The following is a 24,289-nucleotide window of genomic DNA, read 5'->3' as shown; positions in this document are numbered from 1 at the left end:
ATTGAATTCATATAGGATCTTGACTTTAATGTTATTTTTTTTTCCTTTTTAATAGATAAGACAAAACCCCTGGCTTCTGTAACTAATGCCAATACTTCTAGTACACAAGCAGCTCCTGTAGCTGTTACAACACCTACTGTGTCATCTGGTCAGGCAACACCTACATCACCTATTAAAAAGGTAAGCCAAAACTTATATTTGCTAAAAATACCTGTATTCTATTTATGTGTAATTCAGACTGTAGCACCATAGCACTGTTCTCCTGTTGTTCATTGATTTGCTCGAGCGGGCCCAGTAACGTCTCCATTGTGAGACTTGTTACTGTGTTTGGCATATCGAATACGCCACGGGTAGCTTGCCTGGCTTTGCCATGCGGACAAGATACTCTCAGTAGCTTGCCAGGCTCTCCGAGAGGGGCGGAAGAAACGCCCTACCACTGTGCTATCGCTCCAGCCCTAATTCAGACTAAAATATTAAAATGTTTTGAAATTTTTTTGATTTATCCTGAAAGTGTCTAATGTTCTAGGATAAGATTGTTTTCTATTTTTGAGATTTTCTCTGAATCCCGTTGTAATCTTTTTTAAAATATACTATTTTGCAGTCATTACTGCAGTTCATTGTTTAAAAAAAATAGATTAAAAATTGGAGCTGGAGAGATAGCACAGCGGGTAGGGCGTTTGCCTTGCATGCAGCCAACCTGAGTTCGATTCCTAGCATCCCATATGGTCCCCTGAGCACCGCCAGGAATAACCCCTGTGCGTCACCGAGTGTGACCCAAAAAGCGATAACTAAATAAATAAATGAATTTTAAAAAGATAAAAAATTAGTGATCCTGGTAGTTTTTATTTCTTTAGAACTTTTGAGAAATTTCAAATATATACTTTCAAATATATAAAAATACACTCATAATTTTTCACATGTATAAGGTAAGCACAGATGATGTGTACCACAAGTCAGTGAAAGAACTAGAATCTAGATTTTCTTACTCAGTATATATTAGCAGGCATGAAAGGATCTTTATGATACCAGTAGAAGTGTAATCATCTTAAGTTAGATGAACTGAATATGCACCCTCTGATCCTCTACCTTGTTATTTATTCAAACTTGAATGAGTTTTTCTTTCCCTTACAGTCAAAAAGAAACTTTGTGAGCATTGGTAAGGTCCTGGCTAGTGATCTAAATACTTCCAAAACATAGGTTTTATTTCAGGGGCGAGGGCGGGAGAGGGGGTGATGCAGGGAGCTTCAAGTGGTGTTTAAAGACTATTCTTGGCTCTGTGCTCAGGAGTGACTCCTAGCTGTGCTTTTGGTTTTTGTTTGTTTGTTTGTTTGTTTTTGTTTTTGGTGAGGGGGTCACACTCGATGTTGCAGAGGGACTCTCCTGGGTCATGCACTCAGGAATTACTCCTGGCGGTGCTTGGAACCATGTGGGATGCTGGGAATCAAACCCGGGTCGGCCACGTGCAAGGCAAATGCCCTACCCACTGTGCTATTGCTCCAGCCCCTCCTAGCTGTGCTTGGGGACCTTAGGCAGTGTCAGAAGTTGAACTGGGTAGGTGGGAGGAGAATGCCAGGCAAGTGTACTAATTCCTTTGTGCTACTACTCTGCCTCCTTCTTATTAATAATTTTATTCTCCGTTCTGTTTTTCTTCTTTTTACCATCTGCTTTCAAGTAAGTGTGATTTTTCTTTTTCCTACTGCTCCAGGATTTGTCTTTTTATTTTTCCAAATTAAGTATGTACTTCTTGAGTTAACTCCCTGCTGAATTAGAAATTAAGTGTTGAGTTTAGCTTTAGCACAGCGGGTAGGGCGTTCGCCTTACAAGCGGCCAACATGGCCGATCCGAGTTCGATTCCTCCGTCCCTCTCGGAGAGCCCGGCAAGCTACCGAGAGTATTGGATATGCCAGACACAGTAACAACAAAGTCTCCAATGGAGACGTTACTGGGCCCGCTCGAGCAAATCGACGATCAACGGGAGGGCCTTTACCTTTACCTTTACCCCCATTTAAAATCTTTCCACTAACTCTTAGCGATCTTTAATGAGCATACTCATTTCTTTCTGTACCTATATACCTTTTTTCTTTTCCAAATTAATAGTTCAAGATTTCAAGACAGTCATTGATAACCTCTAATGTATTTCTAATACACCTCTAAATCCCAGTATATTTCTCCTAAATACAAAGGCATTAGCCTTCATTCCCAGGATAAAGTTGTCAGACTTAGAAATTTGATATAGTATTGTTACCTCTTTTTACTAATATGTACAGACCATAGCCAAGATTTTCCAAATTTTCCTCTTAGCAGTATCTTTTGTTTCTCAAGCCAAGAGTCTACTTATGGATTATGTATTGTGTTAGCTATCTGTTAGCTATCCTTGTCTCTCTGCCTTTGGACTTCTTAATTTGCTGCTTGTCTGGTATTATTTGGATTGCATGGGTTTAAGAACTAAGTTTAAAATCTCCAAATGTATTTGACTTTTTATAGTCTTTCTAAACTTTGGATTTTACTCTTTGTGGTTAAAATTTGAAGCTTTTAAAATCATAAACTAGAAATTTTAGCACAGGTCTCCTCTAAAAATATTCCCAGTAAACATAACAATGTAAATTCTTAGTGATAGAAATGTATGGGTTTACTGGCACAGTATTTGAATATCAGGTAATCAAACTCAATTGAGTTATCTCCTATATTCTTGAAATGAGTGCTTCATGAATTCAATTAGAACTCATGTTTATATCACAGATTTGTGGGGGAGGGGAGTGGAGATTTGAGCCAAACCCAGCAGTATGCAGTGGTTCCAGGCTCTGTACTCAGGAAGAATTACTCCTGATGGCATTAGGGGGGCCATATGGGATGCCCAGGATCGAACCTTTCTTAGCTACTTACAAGGCAAAATACCCGACCTGCTGTACTATCTCTCCAGCCCTATCACTGTATCACTGTCTTCCCGTTGTTCATCGATTTCTTTGAGCAGGCACCAGTAACATCTCCATTCATCCTAGCCCTGAGATTTTAGAAAATGCCACACTGGAGGCTCTTTCAAGGTGAGAGGAATGAGACCCATCATTGTTACTGGGTTTGGCATATCGAATACACCGCAGGGAGCTTGCCAGACTCTGCTGTGCCAGCCCTATCAAAGAAATTTAACTATTCTTCCATAACTGATGTTACTCTGCATTTCCTTACCATTGTATTTAATTATATATATATATACATATTACCGAGAGTATCTCGCTCGCACGGCAAAGCCTGGCAAGCTACCCGTGACGTATTCAATATGCCAAGCACAGTAACAACAAGTCTCATAATGGAGATGTTACTGGCCCCGCTCGAGCAAATCGATGAACAACGGGAGGACCATGTGTATTACCGTGTGTGTATATATATATATTTCAGACTATATATATCTACGTGGGCTGGAGTGATAGCACAGTGGCGGGGAGTTTTCCTTGCACGCAGCTAGCCCAGCTTAGCCGGGTTCGATTCCTCCGCCCCTCTCAGAGAGCCTGGCAAGCTACTGAGTGTATCTCACCCGCATGGCAAAGCCTGGCAAGCTACCCATGACGTATTAAATATGCCAAACACAGTAACAACAAGTCTCAAAATGGAGAAGTTACTGGGCCCACTCAAGAAAATCGATGAACAATGGGAGAACAGTGTTTTTTTGTTTCTTTTGTTTATAAGACTATTACAGTCTCATTTAGTCTAGCCCACTGATGTACCTAAAGCAGCACATGTGTTTGGCTTTAACAAGCTTGCTTGTATTCTGTTATATACATTCTCCACCCCTCTCAGAGAGCCCGGCAAGCTACCGAGAACATTCTGCCCGCACGGCAGAGAGCTTGGCAAGCTCCCCATGGCGTATTCGATATGCCAAAAACAGTAACATTAACAGGTCTCATTTCCCTGACCCTAAAAGAGCATACAATACAGCTTCTTGGGAAGGACGAGTAAGGAGAGGCTGCTAAAATCTTAGGCCTGGGACAAATGGAGACGTTACTAACATCCGCTCGAGCAAATCGATGAGTAACGGGAAGACAGTGATACAGTGATACACACGGACGTTAGTAACGTCTCCATTGGAGACTTTGTTGTTACTGTGTTTGGCATATGGAATACATCACAGGTAGCTTGCTAGGCTCTGCCGTGCGGGCAAGATACTCTCGGTAGCTTGCTGGGCTCTCTGGGAGGGGCGGAGGAATCAAACTCGGGTCGGCCATGCTGGCTGCGTGCAAGGCAAATGCCCTACCGCTGTGCTATTGCTCCAACCTATCTATCTATCAATCTATCTATCTATCTATATATTTCTATATATATCTATGTATTTTTTTCCTTCCGTGAGAAATGTACTTGAGCTTTTTTCAATTATCTATTGAAATTATAGAATAGTAGAAATTCCCACAAAGCCCCAATACTTTGAACACTTACCCAAGAAACATGCTATGTTCACTTCTTTATTTAATTGGTGGGAGATACCAAGAATTGAATTCCCAGGCGTTTATAATGTGAGTGTGCACTCAATGCCAGACCTCCATCTTCAGCCTCTCCTACAGATTGAACCAGGCAATTTCTATTTTACCATACTCCTGCAATCAAATCAGCCTTTCCTAATCAGTTATATTTTTCTCTTAAATATAGCCCTAGAAATGGCTGTTTACATTCTAGTTTACGCCACCTGATTAAATTGAAAACAAATACTTAACTACTCTATTAGATTAGTGGGCATTGAACTTCTTTGCTATAAAACGCAGAATTTTTTCTTGAGTTTGTAATTGAATTGATCGAATTACAGCTTTCTGTAATTTGTGTATTTAGAGACTACATTTTATATTCCTGTTTATAATACTGTGACTTTGACAGTAGCTTTTTTAATGTTTTGTAGTTAAATTTTAATCAAATCAATAAAATCATTCTGCAACATAATTATTTTTTAAATGACTGGAGCACTCATCTTTGTCAGTGTGATATGGCTTTTAAAGCCGATCTTCAATAATAATTTACCCAGTTTTTATTTAGTATTAGTCTTTAAGTTTGTCCAAAATTTTTTCTTGAAATTTGAGGGCCCAAACGATAGTACAGCAGGTGAAGTGCTTGCCTTCCACTCCCACTGACCCAGGTTCTGTCCCCAGCATCCCATATGATCCTCTGAATACCAGCAGAAATAATTCCTGAATGCAGAGCCAGGATGCAGAGCTCAGGCCACACCCCTGAGCGCACCTGAATATGTGGTAAAAAGCCCCACTCCCTTCAAAAAAGTGAAATTTTTTTCTGAAACTTGATCAGAGAATCATACAGATTTCTCAGATGGATCGATAATTTATAAATATACCTTAAAAAGGTTTTGCAGAAAAGTGTTCAGTCACCTTTCAGGCTCCCACTCATTTGCTTCTAATATTTTTGCAGTGATCTGAAGTTCTCTAGCTTTCACCACCAGTACATACACACACACAAATATACACATGTGAAGTTCAGGGAGGGAGCTCCAAAGACCTGGAGCACATCTTGGCATCCACAGAACCCCAGGTTCTACCCCAACACCATATGATCTACCAAGCACCTCCAGGTGTAGTAGCCTGGTGACTTCCAACACTACTGGGATGTCCTCCCCCCTCAAAAGAAGGTCATGCATGTGCATGTATACACACAACTAGGCAAGGGAGAAATTCTTAGTAAAGGAAACTCTTAAACAGTTTTTTGTAGTATTTATAATATACAAAAACTCAAAGTGACTGCATAAATGGGTTTACATTAAATCTGCTTCAACTGCTGATCTGCTACCTTGATTGTAAGTGCCAGACTATGGACCGGTATGCAGGACATGTGCCTCTTTGCAGGTGTAAAGGTTGACGGATGTAGCTTTAAATGACCTCCCATTAAACTGTTAAGTATAATTGAAGCATTTATTTTGCTTGCATTGGGATTATTCTTGTAATTTGTGGAGATGTTATCTATAAAATCATCAGTATAATTTCACGGTTTAAAATGTTGACAATAGGTTTATATAGCTAGTGTCTAAGTATTGTTGGAAATCTCTGAAATAACTTCTTTACTCTGCTGTGTATATACGAATTCCAATAACTATATATAATTTTCCATACTGTATAGTAAAGATCGAGATTTTATTTCTGAATTAAATGTATACCGAACCAAAGTTAATTATTAAGTATAAGAATAATAAAAAGAGTTGGGGAGATAGTACAGCATGCAAGGCACCTTTGTTTGATCCCTGATATCACATATGTTCCCCAGACCCCCATTAGGGGCTTCAGGAGTAAGCCATGAGCACAGCTTATTTGGGCCCAAACACTAAAAATCATAAAAGTAATAATAAAATTTAAAGGGTGCATACATAGTATTTCAACTGACAGAAAGTGTATAATTTATTAAATGGGGAAGAAGAGTGACATTATCTACAAGATAATGTAAAATATATTCAGGAAAGATGAATTTATAGGGTACACGTACAAAGTAAAACAGGAAAACTAAAGCCAATTTGGTGGATGGCTCAATTTCTGTAGTAAAATTTCTGTTTGTTTTTGTCCCACACCCAGCTGTGCTCAGGGCTGTGTTCATCCGGTCACTGGTTGAACATTTCAGTTGAAATGTTCAGTTGAAATTACATTTCAGTACTAGTCACTGGTGGGACTCGGGGACCATATGGGGTTCTGGAGATCAAACACGAGTCAGCAGGTGCACGGCAAGCACCTTAGCCCTTTTACTATCTCTCTGGCCCCATGTGAGAAATTTTCTATAATTGAGGGGTGGGAGTCTGGGGTTGGGTTGGAGACAGGATCTGTCAAATGGTGCCCCGAGGCCCCACCCACGTCCACTCCCAGCAAATTTTTTTTTCAGGCTTTTTGGGCCACAACCAACTCTGCTCAGGACTCTATTCCCAGAGATCATTCCTGATAGGGCTCAGGCGACCATATGGGATGTCAGGGATCCAATCAGTGCTGGCCACATACAAGACAAGTACCTTACCTGTGTCTAGCCCCTGCTCTCAGCAGTTCTTGGCCAACAGAATCTTAGTTTAAAGGCTAGGGCCTTAGTATGTGGCGTGGCTCGTACCCTGTAGTGACATTTGAATAATTTAATTTCAAATCATCATAGATGCTTGAACATGACCCTGGGAGTTATTATTTATAGATTATCATTGTAGCAGCAGTATACAAGATGATTTGAAAGTAAAAGACTGATTCAGAGAATATTAGAAAGTTATTGAAGTTGCTGGGTTGGTAAAACTATGTGAGAACATGGCAGCAATCATCCTATACAGAAGAGGATATTTCAAGGCTTGACACCTCAAATTTATATGAGAGGTTGCAGAGAAGTTTTCTATAACTGAAGTTTGGACATAGGGGACTGAGATTATTTGCATACTCACAGGAGTAGGGAAATAAGAAAAATGGATTTAGAAAAAAAATTTAATATTCAACTTGTTGAGTTTCAAGTTCTAATTACATTTCAGTACAGGCTATTCTTCAAGTAAATAGAAATTCTGAACTAGCAGTTTAGTTAGGTTGAACTAGAGAATAGTACATCGGACGGAAAGATGAATGTCTTTACTATTCAGCCTGACTATAGAAAATGCCCTATTCCCAATGAAGAGAGAGCATGGGGGAGAGAGCAGACTGATGAAAGTGCTTATGTTGCAGGGCTCTGAGAAGAAATATGGCTGAGAACAAAATAAAGACAAAATGGGAGTGTTCAGAGGAGTAGGAATGTCAGGATAGTGTCCTGTTTCAAAAATCAAAAGAAGTGACTGCAATAGTATAGGAGTTAAGGCACTAGCCTTGTGTTTAGCCAACCCTGGATTTATCCCCAGCATCAATACATGGTCTCCTGAGCCTGCCATGTGTGACACAAACCCCACCCCATCTCGACCCTGTCCCCTGTCCGTTTGTCTGTCCTCCCCCACACCCCAGAAAATAACCCAGAGATGAGATTCAGGGAGTGGGTACAGTTGACCATTTCAGAGCTGTTTACTTAAGTACTATTTAAAACTAAAAGCAGCTTTTATACACATAAACAGTTACTTAAATCTGCATTCATGTAGGACACAGTGGAGTATAATAAATGTCTTTCAAATTGCTATTACTGCAATTTTCTTAAATGGGATGATAATAGTACTCGACTGGATGGTAATAATGCTTAGTAAAACTCAGTGAAGTCCATAGTTCAGGGTTTAACACTAGTAAAGATGTTACTTTCTTTTTTAATTCATTTTTCATTTACAAATTTTAATTAAAAATTTTTTAATTAAAAAATCATTTACAAATTTTAATGGTTGAGTTTTAGTCATACAATATTTCAACACGAATCCTACCACCAGTGTCACTTCCCTCCACCAGTGTCCCCATACTCCATCCCCCTCAACCTCAAAGATGTTACCTCTGTGTAACCTTCAGTAAGTGTTACCCACTACTTTCATCATAGAGAAGTAATTTTTGCTTCTAGTTTGGAAGGAGGTTCTAAAGGAGTTACTGGCTGGTGGACTGTAGTCTGTGGGCCAAAGCTGGCACACTGTTTTTGCAGTTTCTGCAATCCAGTGATTTTCACATTTTTAAATAGGGAGAGAAATCAAAATAATATATCGGGTCAGAAATTCAGATTTCAGTATCCCTAAATAAATAAAGTTTGAACACTTGTTCAGCTCATTGGCTTATGGTATTATCTGTGACTGCTTTTGTGCACAGTAGCATACTTAGTACCCACAGAGACTCGGTACCTGAAGACACTAAAACTTGGTTTGGCATTTATTGAAAGTTTTCCAGTTCCTGTTCTAAAGTTTAGTTTTAAACTCCTGTACCAAAGTTCTTGAGACTTGAAGCTCAGGGTTAATAACAATCTTGGTCTCATATTACATGAAACTTGGTCAACCGCACCCTTATGTTTTTATTTTTTACACTATCTCTTGACCAAGAGAAATTTATTTCATTAAATAAATAACTAGGTACAAATAGGTTAATAATGGTAGTTTTTACCGTGCCTAATAGATGTCACTGCTTCTCTCAGTAGTTTAAAATATCTCCACATGTCCCCTGTAATTTTGTTCTGGCCCCCTGTGTGATTCACTGCACATTTTTGGACCCGGGAGATACAGAATATCACATGTTTCTGTCAGGTCTTCTGATAGGAATTAATTGCTGAAAGTGCCAGAGATATTTTATAATGATTTTATTGATAAATGTAACTCCCATGCATCCATTAGGTGCTTTTAACAAGCACCATTAACTAGGTAGTTACTTATACTTTGGCAATAAACATGAAAGGGCAGCTTTTTATAATATTATCCATATCCTGTGCTTGTAGCAAATGCTTAGTTGCTGTAGTACTTGTACTTAATTGTGATTTTAACTATGGTGATTAAACTCAAGTAAAATTGATATGATAAAAATAACAGACACTCCATTTTTATGACTGTTGGAAAAATGCTGAAAATGGAATAAATATACAAAAAATAGTTTTAATGAAACGTTTAATGGTAGAAACATCACACAGTAAATTTATGTCTGTGGTATTTAAAATATTACTGAACTAGATTTTATAGTTAAAGGATATATCAATAATGAGTTTATTGAGAATCTTAACCGTAATCTATAAATGAAAAAAACAAGTTCAAATGCAGTAATTTGTTCATTCATGTACTCCCTTTGTGCCTTTCACTGCTTCAAACGTATCTTTATTAAAATTTTTCATATTCTCAAACTAAAGCTTGTTTCAAGTAACTTTTAAAGATTGAATTATTACCCAACTACTGGGTGTTTATTATGAAATTCTTTTAAAATGTAATGTTTTTTGCTTTAACTCCCTTTTCTGTTTTCATACTTGCAATCTTTTATCTCCTTATCTGTCTTATTTTAATTGGCTTTAGTATGATTTCATTGCTCCTCTCATGCCTGTGGTGGAATCAGTAGATCCTGCATCATGGAGGCAGGGCTTGCGCAAAACTGGCATTGTTCTTGTGCCCAATAAGGGTGAAAAACCTATGGTGAGGCATTTCTATGTGCAAAGATTTATATTAGGTTACAGTGTAACAAGTTTAATACAAATATTGGTTCCAAGATGCATGGTTTTAAAAGCCTTTCTGTGTGGCTGTTGGTATCTCTGTATTTGCATCAAGAGTTTCTGTGTGATATAAAGTGTGGAGTGTCTTTCTTAGATCTAACTTGTGGAAAAATAGTCCATTACTTTTTCAGTTTTAGATCTTTACAGTTTCTGACTAAGACATTAACCTACTTAGTAAAAGTGTTTTTTCCTGAAATTAACTACAATTTTAGACATACTATGTTAAACTTGTCATTTCCAGCCTAATGGACTATCAGTCTTGATGATTCTATTCTTTTTTTTCCTTAAAAAACAAAAACAGTTTCCAACCTCTACTACAAAGATTTCTTCTAAAGAAGAAGAGAGAAAAGATGAGTCTCCTGCATCTTGGAGGCTAGGACTTAGAAAGACGGGCAGTTATGGTGCACTGGCAGAAATCACAGCATCTAAAGAGGCACAGAAGGATAAAGATATGGCAGGTGTTATGCGTTCAGCTTCAAGTCCCAGACTTTCCTCCTCTTTGGATAATAAAGAAAAGGTAGTGTATTTGACTATCTGATTTCTGTAAAAACAATCTGGTTTCTCAGTAACAGCAGAAGTGTATGTTCTACTTTGTATCATTAAATTTATATGTGAACTTAATTCTTAACCCTAACATACAAATATCTCCATAGGATTATATTTCCCAAAACAAAATTATGAGACTAAACTTAATCACAGGTTTCCCTTTTTATACCTTAAGATTTAGAATAAAATATTAAAGAGCAACCTTTCTTTATTCAAAAAATTTTCCAGCAGGACCACATTTAATCTAAATGTGAGTGTGCTCATAGTTTGTATTAATGTAATGTCTTTGCTTCTTGCTTCATATACATCCTAAGCAACTTTATCTTCATTGCTAGTTTTAATAACTGTATTTTGAAAGTATTATTCATTCTTATTCAATTTATCACCCACACGGCAAAGCCTGGCAAGCTACCCTTGATGTATTTGGTATGCCAAACACAGTTAGAAGTCTCACAATGTTACTGGGCCCGCTCGAGCAAATTGATGAACAACGGAAGGACTGTGACTGTGACTGATCAAATTACATCAAATAAGAGTACACAGAATTACTCAGAGCTTTGTATATAGGTGAATTACTCCTTTTTTACACATTTTCATTATTTGGTTTGGGGAGGTGTGAATTTTTATTTTCATAACTTTTTTCTTTATTGGTAGTATTTCCTTCTACCGGATATTCAGAAATGAAATTTTTTTTAAAAATTTTAATATTTCTTATTGTTGAGACTAGAAAGGTTGTACAGTGGGTAAGATTCTTGCTTGCCTTGCATGTGGCTGGCCTAGTTTTGATTCCTAGAACTATATATGGGCACCTGAGCTCACCAAATGTGAATCAAACATTTAAAAAATAAAATTATGTTATTTTTTACAAATTAGATTGCCAGTTCCTAGTACAATGTACCAGCATAGTGAGAATGTTTGACTGTAATCATGCTCAGTCAGACATGGATAACTAAATAATTTTTTAGAACAAAGCAGTGAATATTATTTTGTATCATAAAGTAGCAAGGATGTAAATAGCTTGTTGACATAGTGGTTGGGACTTAACACATATTAGGATTTATTCTCTAGAATTAAGAATATTTTAATCTTATGATAGATACTACATTGCTCGATTTTGCTCGAGCGGGCCCAGTAACGTCTCCATTGGAGACTTTGTTGTTACTGTGTCTGGCATATCGAATACTCTCGGTAGCTTGCCGGGCTCTCCGAGAGGGGCGGAGGAATCGAACTCAGGTCGGCCATGTTGGCCGTGTGCAAGGCAAACGCCCTACCTGCTGTCTATTTTAAAACTTTTATTTTAAAAAAAATAAATATGGATAATTTTTTTTCCTGGTGTTAAAATACTATTTCTCTGAGCTTAACATTCATAGTATTTGATTCTGATATATCAGTTTAATAGTTTAGCTGGGAACTACAAAGTGACTACAAAATAAACTGATGGTGGTGTAGTTATGCATTGTTAAAAGTTCTTCATATTTCTGACATGTCTTATCATCCATATTTATTTCCACCCTTTTCTTTTTCCTGTTGTATAGGAGAAAGATAGTAAAGGAACTAGGCTTGCATATGTTGCGCCTACAATTCCAAGACGACTAGCCAGCACGTCTGACATTGAAGAAAAAGAAAACAGGTGGGTTTACTTTTATTTGCTATGGTTTAACTCTCAAATCTTTATTACCCCAATTGAGAGTTAATACAGCAGCACTGTTGCAATTGTGTATGCTACATTGACCTGGCATCCCAGCTAGAATACCAAGTGCATGATCCTGAGGAGGTACAGACTTGATATATTCCTGTAATAGTATGAAAAAGTCAGGGAGGATGGGCATTATGGCTGAAATAGAAGGGACACTGGTGCTGGGTAATGTGTTTTCAATCTAATGCATACTCTAAAATATTTGGAACATAAAGGAGAAAAGGCCATTAATCACTGTTTACTTTTTAGTTCATTTCTTATAGTTCTTAGTACATAGGGCTTGAGAATATTTTATATAGCTATAGTCATGTTATAATCCGTTACGTGTATACTCTTTTCACCTGATATCTCATGGGGAGTTTCATTTTAATATATATTCTCAGTATTGTTTCTCATCAGTACATAATATTTTATGAGATTAAAGTAACCACTTTTCTTCCCCATGTTATGAACTTTCAAGTTATCTAGTATTTCGTGATTGTAAGTAAAACTTCCGTAAACATCTTAATTTTTCTCCAGCAATTAGAATTATATATTACAAATAGAATCTTGGAATTAGTATTTTACTTCTTAATTAATACTTATAAAGTGTTTCACAGGGAATTTTACTGCTTTATATCTCCAATATTGTTTGTTAACATACAGCATGGCTGTTTTAAAATTATCTGCCAGAAACTGAAGGATATTCTTTTCACAGAGACTCTTCAAGTTTACGAACAAGTAGTTCTTATACAAGAAGGAAATGGGATGATGATCTCAAAAGGAATAGCTCAATTAATGAAGGCTCAACTTACCATAGAAGGTAATAACTCTTAATAACTTATGTGTATTTTTATAAATACATAGGCAGTTTCAAGTCCTTTAATTTTATATAAAAAATACATCTATTAAGTATTATGTATTTTGTTTAAAGTTTGTTCAAAGACAAAAGATTTTTAAAGATGGTGAAAATGCATTTTTTATTGTGCTTTCTTGTTAAATAACTTTCTTGTCATATCTAAATTTGACATAATATAATCTTTTGTAGCATATGAAATGGTATGCCTTATACTATTGACTCAGGCAATTTAAAAGATCAGTTTCTTCATTGGTCTGGACATTATTTTGTGACCTAGAAGGATTCTAAGATCTCATAGCTTTGGAAATGCCTTGAATTGGTATGTTAATAATTTCATATTAGAGATGGGAACAGGGTGCTATCCATTACGTTCCCTGCTGAAGGCAGCCCCCCAAAAAGACTTAAATATGGTAAAGTATACAGACTTAGATAACTCTTTATTGCTGAAAACGTAACCTTAAAAATTTTAGTCTTTCCAAAATAATGTGATATGACTATATGGAATAATTGTAAAACATAAAATATTAGATCAACTTTAGAATCTTATTGAAGAAACGTAGAAGGCAGTAAAATGATGCACTACCAAATTAGTGAAATATCTGTACTCTGGCAAATTGTAGATGCAACTGTTGGTGCTGGAGCTGGTGGTGTATTAAGGAACACAGGTTTTTAGGATTTCCCCCCCCTAACTCGTGTGAATCTGTGTAATGTATAGGCACTAACTATGGGATACACATACAAATACTTCCTATATAGATATGACTCTTTCCTTTAGTTACTCGTTTGGTAGAAGACAAGATGATTTGATTAGTTCTAGTGTTCCAAGCACCACATCAACACCAACAGTTACCTCTGCAGCTGGGCTTCAGAAAAGCCTGATTTCCGGCACAAGCACTACTACAAAGATTACAACGGGTTCCTCCTCAGCAGGCACACAAAGCAGGTAAGTTGAAGATACTTTTTGTGTTCAGGTCTACTGTGTGCTTATGTATGTGCATGCATTTTTGTTTAGAAGATTGTGGGGCTCTGGATTTTTTTTATTTGCCTTGTTAAAATTATTTACAATCAAAAATTGATTCCAAAAGAGACAATTTTGCATGTCTGGAGAAAAAAATTAAGTTCCTCAATTATTAGACTAATTAAAATGTAAATTTCTCTGACAGCTCTTGCTGAGCTTTTTGATTCATAGTTCAAAGATGTCTTGCCTCGTGTTTTTAAAAAATCCATCCCTATTACATGTTTTCAGCTGCTAGAAAGTGCTTTCATTGTTTAGCTGTTTCCCTTTTCTCTTTTTTGTGTTGCTGCTTATGATGCTATAGTACCTCAAATCGTTTGTGGGCTGAGGATAGTACTGAAAAAGAAAAGGACAGTGTTCCTACGGCAGTGACCATTCCTGTTGCTCCAACTGTTGTAAATGCTGCAGCCTCTACCACAACCCTGACTACAACTACTGCTGGCACTGTGTCCTCTACATCAGAGGTCAGGGAGAGACGCAGGTGTGTAAAGGTCCTACTAGGACTGCTGATGTATCTTGCCCAGTGATGAAAGTTGTTTGCTTTGTTTCAGTTTTTAATCTTAAGAAGTTGGTGACCATCTCTCCATGGGGTTAATAAATTAAAAAAAAAAACATCAGTGTAAAAACTATCTAAATCTATTCAGTTAGCAATTAATAGAATTTGGGTTTGGTGAAAATGTCCCCTTGACAAAATTGACGTTTTTGTTTAAGGCAGTTTGTTGTCTTGCTCAGCCATCACAGTTACTGTAGGGTGGAGAGTCTGTCCAAGCAGTGTTCAGGGGGCCAGAGGGCCATGCCCAGCAATACCAAGCTTTTCTGAACAGGCCAGACAGTTCTGTTCTTGGACCCGGCAGTACTAGATAGTGCTCAGGGCTCACCAGAGCTACACTCTGTGCCCTGGAGACTGTGGGGCTACAGATGGAGTCTAGGCCTCCACATTCCACACAGGTGTTCTCATGCTAAGTAATCTCCACTAACCCTAGCCTTCTTGGTTTTACAAATGTTAACTCAGATTTGTGGTGACAAAGGAAAGTACATAGACACATACTCAGGTTTAGGGGGTTGGGGAACATATTACAATTTGTTTCCTCCTGTTACTAAAAAGCTAAGCCATTTTGTTACTATTTTTGAGAAATTTAAGAATCTTAAAATTACATTGGGCTGGAGCGATAGCACAGCGGTAGGGCTTTTGGCTTGCAAACAGCCAACATGGCCGACCCTAGTTCAATTCCTCCGCCCCTCTCGGAGAGCCCAGCAAGCTACCAAGAGTATCTCACCCGCATGGCAAAGCCTGGCAAGCTTCCCATGACATATTCGATATGCCAAACACAGTAACAACAAGTCTTACGATGGAGATGTTACTGGGCCCGCTCGAGCAAATCGATGAACAACAGGAGGACCGTGACCGTGAAAATTACATTCACTTAGCTTTGGATCTGGTCTATGAAAGGCATTCACTAAATATTGTAAATGGTCATTTAATGTGCACATTTCTTATTTTCTGCTGCAGCCATATATATGGAATCATAGACATGGAAAGGATCTTTCTGTCTTTTGTGATATACTTGGTTTACAGAAGGAAACAGACCCAGAGAACAGACCCAGAGATAGTTTTCTCCTTTGTCTATTAGTGTGAGAGATCAGAGTAAGCCTAAGGTTGCAGGAAAATTTGTTTTATTTCTTTCTGCTGTATCATGCTTAGAACCTAGCTTTAGTTTTCAGTTTTCATTGAAAAAAAATTTTTTAAATCAAATGTAACCCTCTTTTTGCTTAATTTCATTTTTGAAAAATAAATTATATAGCATATAGTTTTCTTAATAAAATATCAACTATATTTGGGGCATAGTATTTATATACAGATAGTCTCACTTACTGGTCTCTGATGCCTACCAACAAAATACATGGCTTAAAATTATAGAAGCAGCTTTATGGTAATATTTGTCATAAATATATGAAAATTTGCTTTTCTTTTTTTCTTTATTGGGTCACACCCAACGATGCACAGGGGTTACTCCTGCCTCTGCACTCAGGAATTACTCCTGGCAGTGCTCAGGGACCATATAGGATGCTGGGAATCGAACCTGGGTCGGCCACATGCAAGGCAAATGCCCTACCTGCTGTGCCCCACTCTAGCCCCAAAATTAGCTATTTTTAATGTTGAACATTTTATTTCCTATCATGACATCATTAGTTCTTGTCAGTATATTTTGATGATTTGTGGGGAAGAAATGGGTGTTAGGCCATACCTAGCAGTGCTCAGGAATCACTACTGGCCATGCAGAGGGACCATATATGGTGCCAGGGAATGAATGCGGGTCAGGTGTGTACAAGGCAGACACCTCCCTCACCCACTGCACCATCTCTTCGGCTCCTCAGTTTGCTTTCTGTGTTGAAATTTAGTGATATTTTGGTGACAACACTGCTTATGATTAGATTTGAATGCCAGTGTGTTGTTTTATTATTTGTAATTTTTTTATAAATGTAAGTCAGTTTTGGTCTGGAGCTATAGCACAGCGGGTATAGGACGTTTGAAACTTGCACGCCGCCAACATGGCCAACCCGAGTTCGATTCCTCTGCCCCTCTCGGAGAGCCCAGCAAGCTACCGAGAGTATCTTGCCTACTCGGCAAAGCCTGGCAAGCTACCCATGGTGTATTCGATATGCCAAACACAGTAACAAGTTTTACAATGTTACTGGGCCCGCTCGAGCAAATTGATGAACTACGGGAGGACCGTGACCGTGACTGTGAAGTCACGTTTAGGTTTTTATGGTATTAATAAGACCATACCACCAATAAAAACTGGATTATTATAAGCATTCATAATTCTCATCCCGTGAAAATTAATTTGCAGGTTTTTCCTTTATGGGAGGGCGGGCAGGAAAGAAAAGGGAAGGAAAGAAATTGACTAGAAACAGGGTCTGGAGTTCTGAGGGGTTTTTTTGTTTTTTGTTTTTTTGTTTTTAACTTTTTCCTCTGACTTAGTTCTCAGAACACTTTGTGGGTTAGAATTTCTTGTGTAAACTGAGTTGTGATTTATGTAACTTTTAACTTCTAGAATCCTTTCTATTTCTGTCAGTCCATATTTTAAACATTTTTTCCAGTGACAAAGCTTAATGAATGTTTCTCTGTTTGAGCCGTTGTTTTAGAAAAAATTATAATGCTTCTAATTTTTTATGGTTTTGGAGAGACCTGAGTTTAGTTTTAAAATTAATACTTTAGTTCATTATAAAGATTAGAATTGAATATTTGGAGATATTGTTAGGACAGAAGAGATTCTAATAGTATCAGAAACAAAAAGTGTCTGTTGACATTTTCCTGGTCTGTATTATAGAAATTTTGTTCGTCTTACTTTGTTTCAATAATGTTTTCAGTAATATTAATGTTTGTGTTTTGTTTCATGTCAAATGAGTGTTTGTAATTTTGAATATATTGTTGGTCATTTTTGTTTGTCATTTAAAAGTTTGAAATGTGTATGATGAAAATTTTTGCACATTGTGTGTGATGATTTAAGACTATATCATGTCTGATAAAAAAAGATAAGTATTACATACCATTTTTTGTACCCTTTGTATACTTTTGGGTTTTATGTATAGCTACTAGTCATATTTTCAAATTCTGTTATCATTTAATTTTCCCTATATTATTGGTCAAAATTAGATGAGGAGTTCCTGTTTGTATTTTATCCAATGGATTAATTTTGTCACACATAGGGGAAGAAATTAGCTTTAAATACTTGAAGGATGATAGCAATTCTTTTATAGTTTAAATATTTCTAATTTTCCATACTCTCAAATTGCAGAACAGTATCTTGTTAATAATAACTTAGATAAGTAGCATAATTTCACATAAATTTATTGCTCTAATGTGTCTGGTCTGCTCTGCTCTCTGCCACTTAGCCCCCATTTGCCCATTTATCATCCCTCTGGAGTGAACAAAACTTAACGGTAAAGCAGCGGGATTAGTATCAAGTTTATTAAATATGGAATTTAGTTAAATATTATAAATACCATAAATTGGCATATAGATTGGAGCAAAATTATTTGCCTATGTAATTATAACCAAGATACAGTATCAGTATGGTATAGCAGTGGTAGTCAATGGTGGAGATTAAGCAACATATTCTGCCTTATTTTTGATTTGGGTCACACTAAACGGCATTGCTCAGTTTTCTCCTGGCTTTGTGCTCAGGAATCACCCTTGGTGAGGCTTAAGGGACCATAAGCCGTGTTGCAGGGATCAAGGTTTGCCCTATACTGTTTCAAACACTGTACTGTTTCTCTGGCCCTCTGCTGTCTTGATAATCAGCTCTTTGAAATTGAAAGCATAAAATATATTATTGATTGTCTAGATCTTTATACTAGGGAAAGTATTTTATGGGAAACTTAAATGAACATATTTTGCAATTTTCTTAGCTAGTCATTTTTCATCTTCCTAACCTGAATATATTAGATTACTAGATTTATTGTTATTTACAAGTGATATGAAACTGCTGAAAAAGGAATCTTGGCTCTGTATTTGCCATGCAGGTAAAATAGAGTAGCAATACAGATTTGCCTTCTCAATTAATTATGAAAAATTGACCATATATGTATCGTAGTAGTCAGAATTTAGTAGTTTGAGCTCATACTTTTTTTTTTCCAGAGCAATCCATAAATGCTAAGAGTGCTACATGCATCCATCTGGATTGCTATAATTTTTTTTCTCTATAGCTAGGTTTGTTACCACATTCAGGTTTGTTCTTTTGTCTTCTTATCTGGTGGAATTCAAACCACAGTAAATTACATTGACCTTTATTTTATAGATAATTTTCGCATTTAATAAGTGTAGGTGCTGGAAGGGAGAATCACTAGATTAAATGAGGACAAACTTACAGAAGTTAAACAGTTTCTTTCCCTTACTACCTTCAGACTCTTTAGTAGGTTATGATTTTCCTGGAAAAGGTTAGAATGTATAGCATTTTCCAGTTTATATAATTGTCTGCAACATCATCATATTCCAAAATTAATAGTTCTTGAACTTTAATAGCAAGCTTAATATTTTTTTCCTTGCTTGTCCCAGAAAAATCACAAGTTGATAAAAAAAAAAAGTAGGAAGTATCTGTTACAGTTAGTAAACTCTTTAAAACCTGAGTTTATAGGCCAGAGCAGTAGTCCAGCAGATAGGACACTTATATGAATAATCTGGGTTCTATCCCCTCATGGTTCCCTGAGCCAGGAATAGGCCCTGAGTACCTCCAGATGTGTCCCAAGGAACAAAAACAAAGCAAAACAACCCTAAGATTTGCTGTATTGGTAAGAATGAGAGTTATAAAACAGTGGAAGAGAGTAAACTGGCAGGGCAGAAGAGACAAATGGCAGATGTCCCACCAGTTGGACTCATCTCCTGGGGTCTGTCTAGTGGAACCAACATAACTGATGTAGCAGAATCTCAACTAAAGGAAAGCAAACTAAGGAAATCCTGATAAACAAAATATTTCATTTAGTGAACTTTTCCTTTGCCCTCCACATTTAAGAGAAACAGATTAAGAGAAATATAAGCAATAAGAAACCTAGCTTGTAAAATGAAAATTTTTAGTTTATGGCAAATCAATACCAATATTTTAATAGAAATAAACTTCATTAGCGTAACTTATAGTCATCAATAAAATTCTTCAGTTGATTTGTGTTTTATTGGTGATACTAAATATATTACTATATTACTGTACCTTTATAGACAATGAAAAGATATTGAGATATTATAAAAATCTGCAGATAGAAAGCATGTGGATAAAGAGAAGAAAATTAATTGTATCGTGATCATATAGTGCCATAAGTTAATTCAAATGAATAGATAAAAATGCCTGGCAAGGTACCCGTGACGTATTCGATATGCCAAACACTGTAACAGTAAGTCTCACAATGGAGACGTTACTGGGCCCGCTTGAGCAAATCGATGAACAACGGGAGGACAGTGCTACAGTGCAGTGAATAGATAAAAAGTTTAGTGATATTTTTTCAAAAGTCAAAATATTGTCCTGATAGAATCTTTATCTTTACCTAAGTTTGCTGGGTGGTTAATTCCAGTATAAAGACTCTGAAAATTTCTTGATTTGTCCTGCTTGAAGTGTAGGTGTAATTCAAGTAAAAGCAGTTAAGAATCAGTCCTCTAGAACAGTGGTCAACCTTTTTACACCTGCAGACTGGCACCTGTTCTGCAGACCCACCCACACATACATTGCAGTTATAGCCACAGTGGTAGACTACTGATCTTCAACCTTTCTACACCTGCACATTGATTGACAGCAGTTTACAGACAAGTGAAAATAACTAAACTGAATGGGTCTCTCTAAAAAGACTATTGAAGAAGCTAAATGATTGTAAGGAGTTTGAAGGTGAGTTGTATTTTTTTCAACTTAGAACTTAAAAGTCCACATCAAAAAAATAGAAGATAATGCACAAAACTAAGAAGAGATTCTGAAATTTATCTGTATTTTAACTCTGTGTTAACAAATACAGTTTCAGGGAGGTTAAAGAGCAGAATGAGCTATAATTTAGATGAATACTAAAAAGTAACATTTTGAGAGTGGAGATAGTTATAACAAGTTTTACACACTTATTGTAAAGTAGAGGTATTTGATTTAAGTGTGTTTTCAGAGAAATAAGAATCAGATGATGATATAATCAGAAAAACTTTTATCTTTAAACTTTCCAAGTAATAATGATTAATGAAATTAAGTTTTTCTGCTGTTTCAGATCTTTCTTAATTTTACTTATTTGACCATTTAATTATTTCCTCACATAGATTACATACTTTGGAAATGGCTCCTATTTCATCAGGATGAACCATAGGCTCAAGAATTATAAAGTGAAACTTAGTGAAAATAAATGCCAAGTTCTCTATCAGAAAGTCAAGTTACGCCAGTGTAAGACACTGCTTTAAGTAGCATTTAATTATTTAAAAAAAAAAAGTTTGGATATTTAGGGAATTTCAGACATAAGCAGAAGTATAGTATCTACAAAAATCATCATTAATAGGGACTGGAGAGATAGTGCAGTGGGGCAGGGCACTTACTTTGCACATAGCTCACCTGGGTTCGATCCCTAAGCACCACCAGGAGTAATTCCTGGATGCAGAGCCAAAAGCGACCCCTGAGCATTGTCAGGTATCACCCAAAACCAACATATACATAACATAGGTTTTTGTATGTATTTCATTATTAGCAAGTGCAGACAAGTATGCAGGGAGTAAATGTTCATCACTCACTAAATGACAACGGTTACAAATTCCTAACTGTTGTTTCATTAAGAGATACAGACAGGTTAGACGTTAGCCATCTTTTACAGTTCCTGGTGGCAATATAAAACTCAAGTTTAAAATAAAGAGAGGGCGCTGGAGTGATAGCACAGCAGGCAGGGCATTTGCCTTGCACATGGCCAACCCGGGTGTGATTCCCAGCATCCCATATGGTCCCCTGAGCACCTCCAGGAGTAATTCCTGAGTGTATGAGCTAGAAGTAACCTCTGGGCCTCACCTGGTGTGACCCAAAAAGCAAAAAAATAAAATAAGGAGAAACCTCAAGACGACATCAGAGTGAAAACCCAGATCAGCAGCAAACAGGAATACTAATTAACACAGCTGTATAAAAATAATATAACATATGTTCTAGAACAGTGGGCTAGAGCGATAGCATGGCGGGTAGGGCATTTGCCTTGCAAGCGGCCGATATGGCCGACCCGAGTTCGATTCCTATGCCCCTCTCGGAGAGCCTGGCAAGCTATCAAGAGTATCTCGCCCGCACAGCAACGCCTGGCAAGCTACCTGTGACGTATTCGATATGCCAAAACACAGTAACAATTGTCACAATGGAGACATTACTGGGCCCGCTCGAGCAAATCAATGAACAACAGGAGAACAGTGACAGTTCTAGAACAGTATTGCAAAAGGAATAGTTGGAATACCTTGAAATGCACAATAATGTGATTAGTTATCCAAAGTGCAACTGTTAAATTGTATTTCAGAGTGAGTAGAACTGTATTCTAAAGATGCTTATTCATATAACGCATTAAAATGCTGAATTTTCCTAATTCATTAGAATTTATTTGTACTTAGACACAAGTATTGTGTTTTCAACTAAAATAACAATTGGTACTTATTACTGTAGATCATACCTCACTCCTGTTAGAGATGAAGAATCTGAATCCCAAAGAAAAGCAAGATCTAGACAAGCAAGACAGTCTAGAAGATCAACACAGGTAATGCTTAATGTATATAATATATTGGACTTTTTTATAATCGCTATTCCATTTTTCTGTGAAAATAATTGCTGTTAATATATAGTGAGTAGAAGTGCAGTAGGCAGCGCGTCAATCTCATAATAATTAAAATATAAAAATAACTATATGTAGTTAACTGTTAGTGTAGTATTTCATCTCAATTTTTATTTCTAATACAGTTTTCTGTGACATGGAAATGTAATACATTTTTATTAAGAGTTTTATATATTACAATAAAAATTATAGCATTTTAATTTTTAATATGGTGTTTTTCAAGAGTGACTTTTATTCCTAGTGGTATTTGCTAAGAATGATTTAATTATATAAGTTGTCTAATAACTCAAGAATTGTATGAATATTTGCAGTTAGGGATATTGGATTTATTACTAGCTAGATAACTAATATGCAGAAAATGAGAACAATGTCACTCATGCTAGTTATCTTCTTACCACCTCCTTCCCATTCTATTTTTACCTTATATATCCCTTTTTTGTTTTTTTACGTTGAGAAACTTCAAAATTCAGATTCAGCTGTTTGATTCTTACTACTACTCACATTTTAAGTAGAACTGTTTAAACCTTGACATATTTTTCTTTGTAACTTTACTTCTTAAAATCTGAACTGCTCTATTCTTAAAATATTTTAGTGAAATGTATATGCATACACATACATATATAAAAGCAAATACAAATTTCATATAAATATTTATATATCGACTTTTCTTTGAATTTATTGGAAACATTTATATTAACATTTATCTCTTTTAAATTATTTTAATTTTTTTATTGAAGTTGTGCTATGCCCACTGTCCTTGGGGCTTTCTCCTAGCTCTGTTGTCCAGGATTATTCCTGATGGGGCTCAGGGGATCAACTGGGGTTCTAGGGATCAAACCAGTGGCTACATGCAAAGGCAAGCGTCTTTACCTGCTATACTGTCTCTCTCTCTCTACCCCCATCTTACATATTCTGTGTCATTTCTGGCACCCGTCGTGTTTATTCATGATGAGTTTTTCATAGCATGAATATGACTTGAAGTATCATATAATTTATCATTTTGATATACAGGGGGTGACATTGACTGAGCTTCAGGAAGCTGAAAAAACAATTGGAAGAAGTCGTTCTATCAGAACTAGAGAACAAGAAAATGAAGAAAAAGAAAAAGAGGAAAAAGAAAAACAAGATAAAGAGAAGCAAGAAGAAAAGAAGGAGTCAGAAACGTCTCGAGAAGATGAATATAAACAAAAGTATTCCAGAACATATGATGAGGTAAGTTGATAGAATTATCTAGGTTAAATAATATGAATTGGGCTTATGATTCTCAAAATACATGAAACATCTATACCAGTAAACCTTATGCAAAATGCTCAAAGAACTTCAACTGGAAATCTGAATAATTGTGGCAAAAAGATACTTTTTCTTTCAGATTAAGCATTTCGGGAGGATATGGAGAGTTTTTTGTTTGTTTTGTTTATAGGTATCCACATGAATTTTTCCCATAACTTTAAAATACTGTGGTCTACAAAGTTTTTCATAGTAGAGTTGTTTTAAGCATTCAGTGTTCTGCACCAGTCCTACCACCAGTATGACCTTCCCTTCATCATTGTCCCTAGTTGCCCACCCACACTCCCTTAGCAGGCACAAAATAATTTAATTTACATTGCTTGTTACAACAAAGTGATAAGTGAAATTATGAAAAAATAGTTCCATAGAAGAAAATTTGAGAAAATTGTTATTTTCACAGTGGTATTATTAAAGTCAGCTGCCTAAGGATTTACTGAGCCGCTTGTTGCTAGTTGGCCTTTCTGTATTACTGTTTTTGCATATTGAGTTTAGCGGACTTCTATGCTACTTTCCCATCTGATGTGCTGTGCTCCTA

General features: G+C 36.6%; 1 protein-coding gene across 3 annotated transcripts in view; it reads left to right on the top strand.

Annotated features, from left to right (window-relative positions):
• The window catches only part of PPP1R12A (protein phosphatase 1 regulatory subunit 12A), a 133,209-nt gene that overhangs the window by 82,920 nt on the left and 26,000 nt on the right, over nt 1-24,289 (top strand). The window contains exons 9-16 of one of the 3 annotated variants that reach the window (XM_056114687.1): nt 56-180; nt 10,367-10,582; nt 12,147-12,241; nt 13,005-13,109; nt 13,957-14,088; nt 14,465-14,641; nt 22,302-22,392; nt 23,479-23,679. In XM_056114687.1, coding sequence (XP_055970662.1) covers nt 56-180; nt 10,367-10,582; nt 12,147-12,241; nt 13,005-13,109; nt 13,957-14,088; nt 14,465-14,641; nt 22,302-22,392; nt 23,479-23,679 — 1,142 coding nt within the window. Of the gene's footprint in view, nt 1-55; nt 181-10,366; nt 10,583-12,146; nt 12,242-13,004; nt 13,110-13,920; nt 14,089-14,464; nt 14,642-22,301; nt 22,393-23,478; nt 23,680-24,289 lie in introns of all 3 variants that reach the window. The other 2 variants (XM_056114677.1, XM_056114696.1) reach the window with 2 other exon arrangements.

The sequence above is a fragment of the Sorex fumeus genome, unplaced genomic scaffold (genome assembly GCF_029834395.1).
Source record: "Sorex fumeus unplaced genomic scaffold, SorFum_2.1 ptg000003l, whole genome shotgun sequence".
Lineage (NCBI taxonomy): Eukaryota > Metazoa > Chordata > Mammalia > Eulipotyphla > Soricidae > Sorex > Sorex fumeus.
This window is presented reverse-complemented; position numbering and strand designations above follow the sequence as displayed.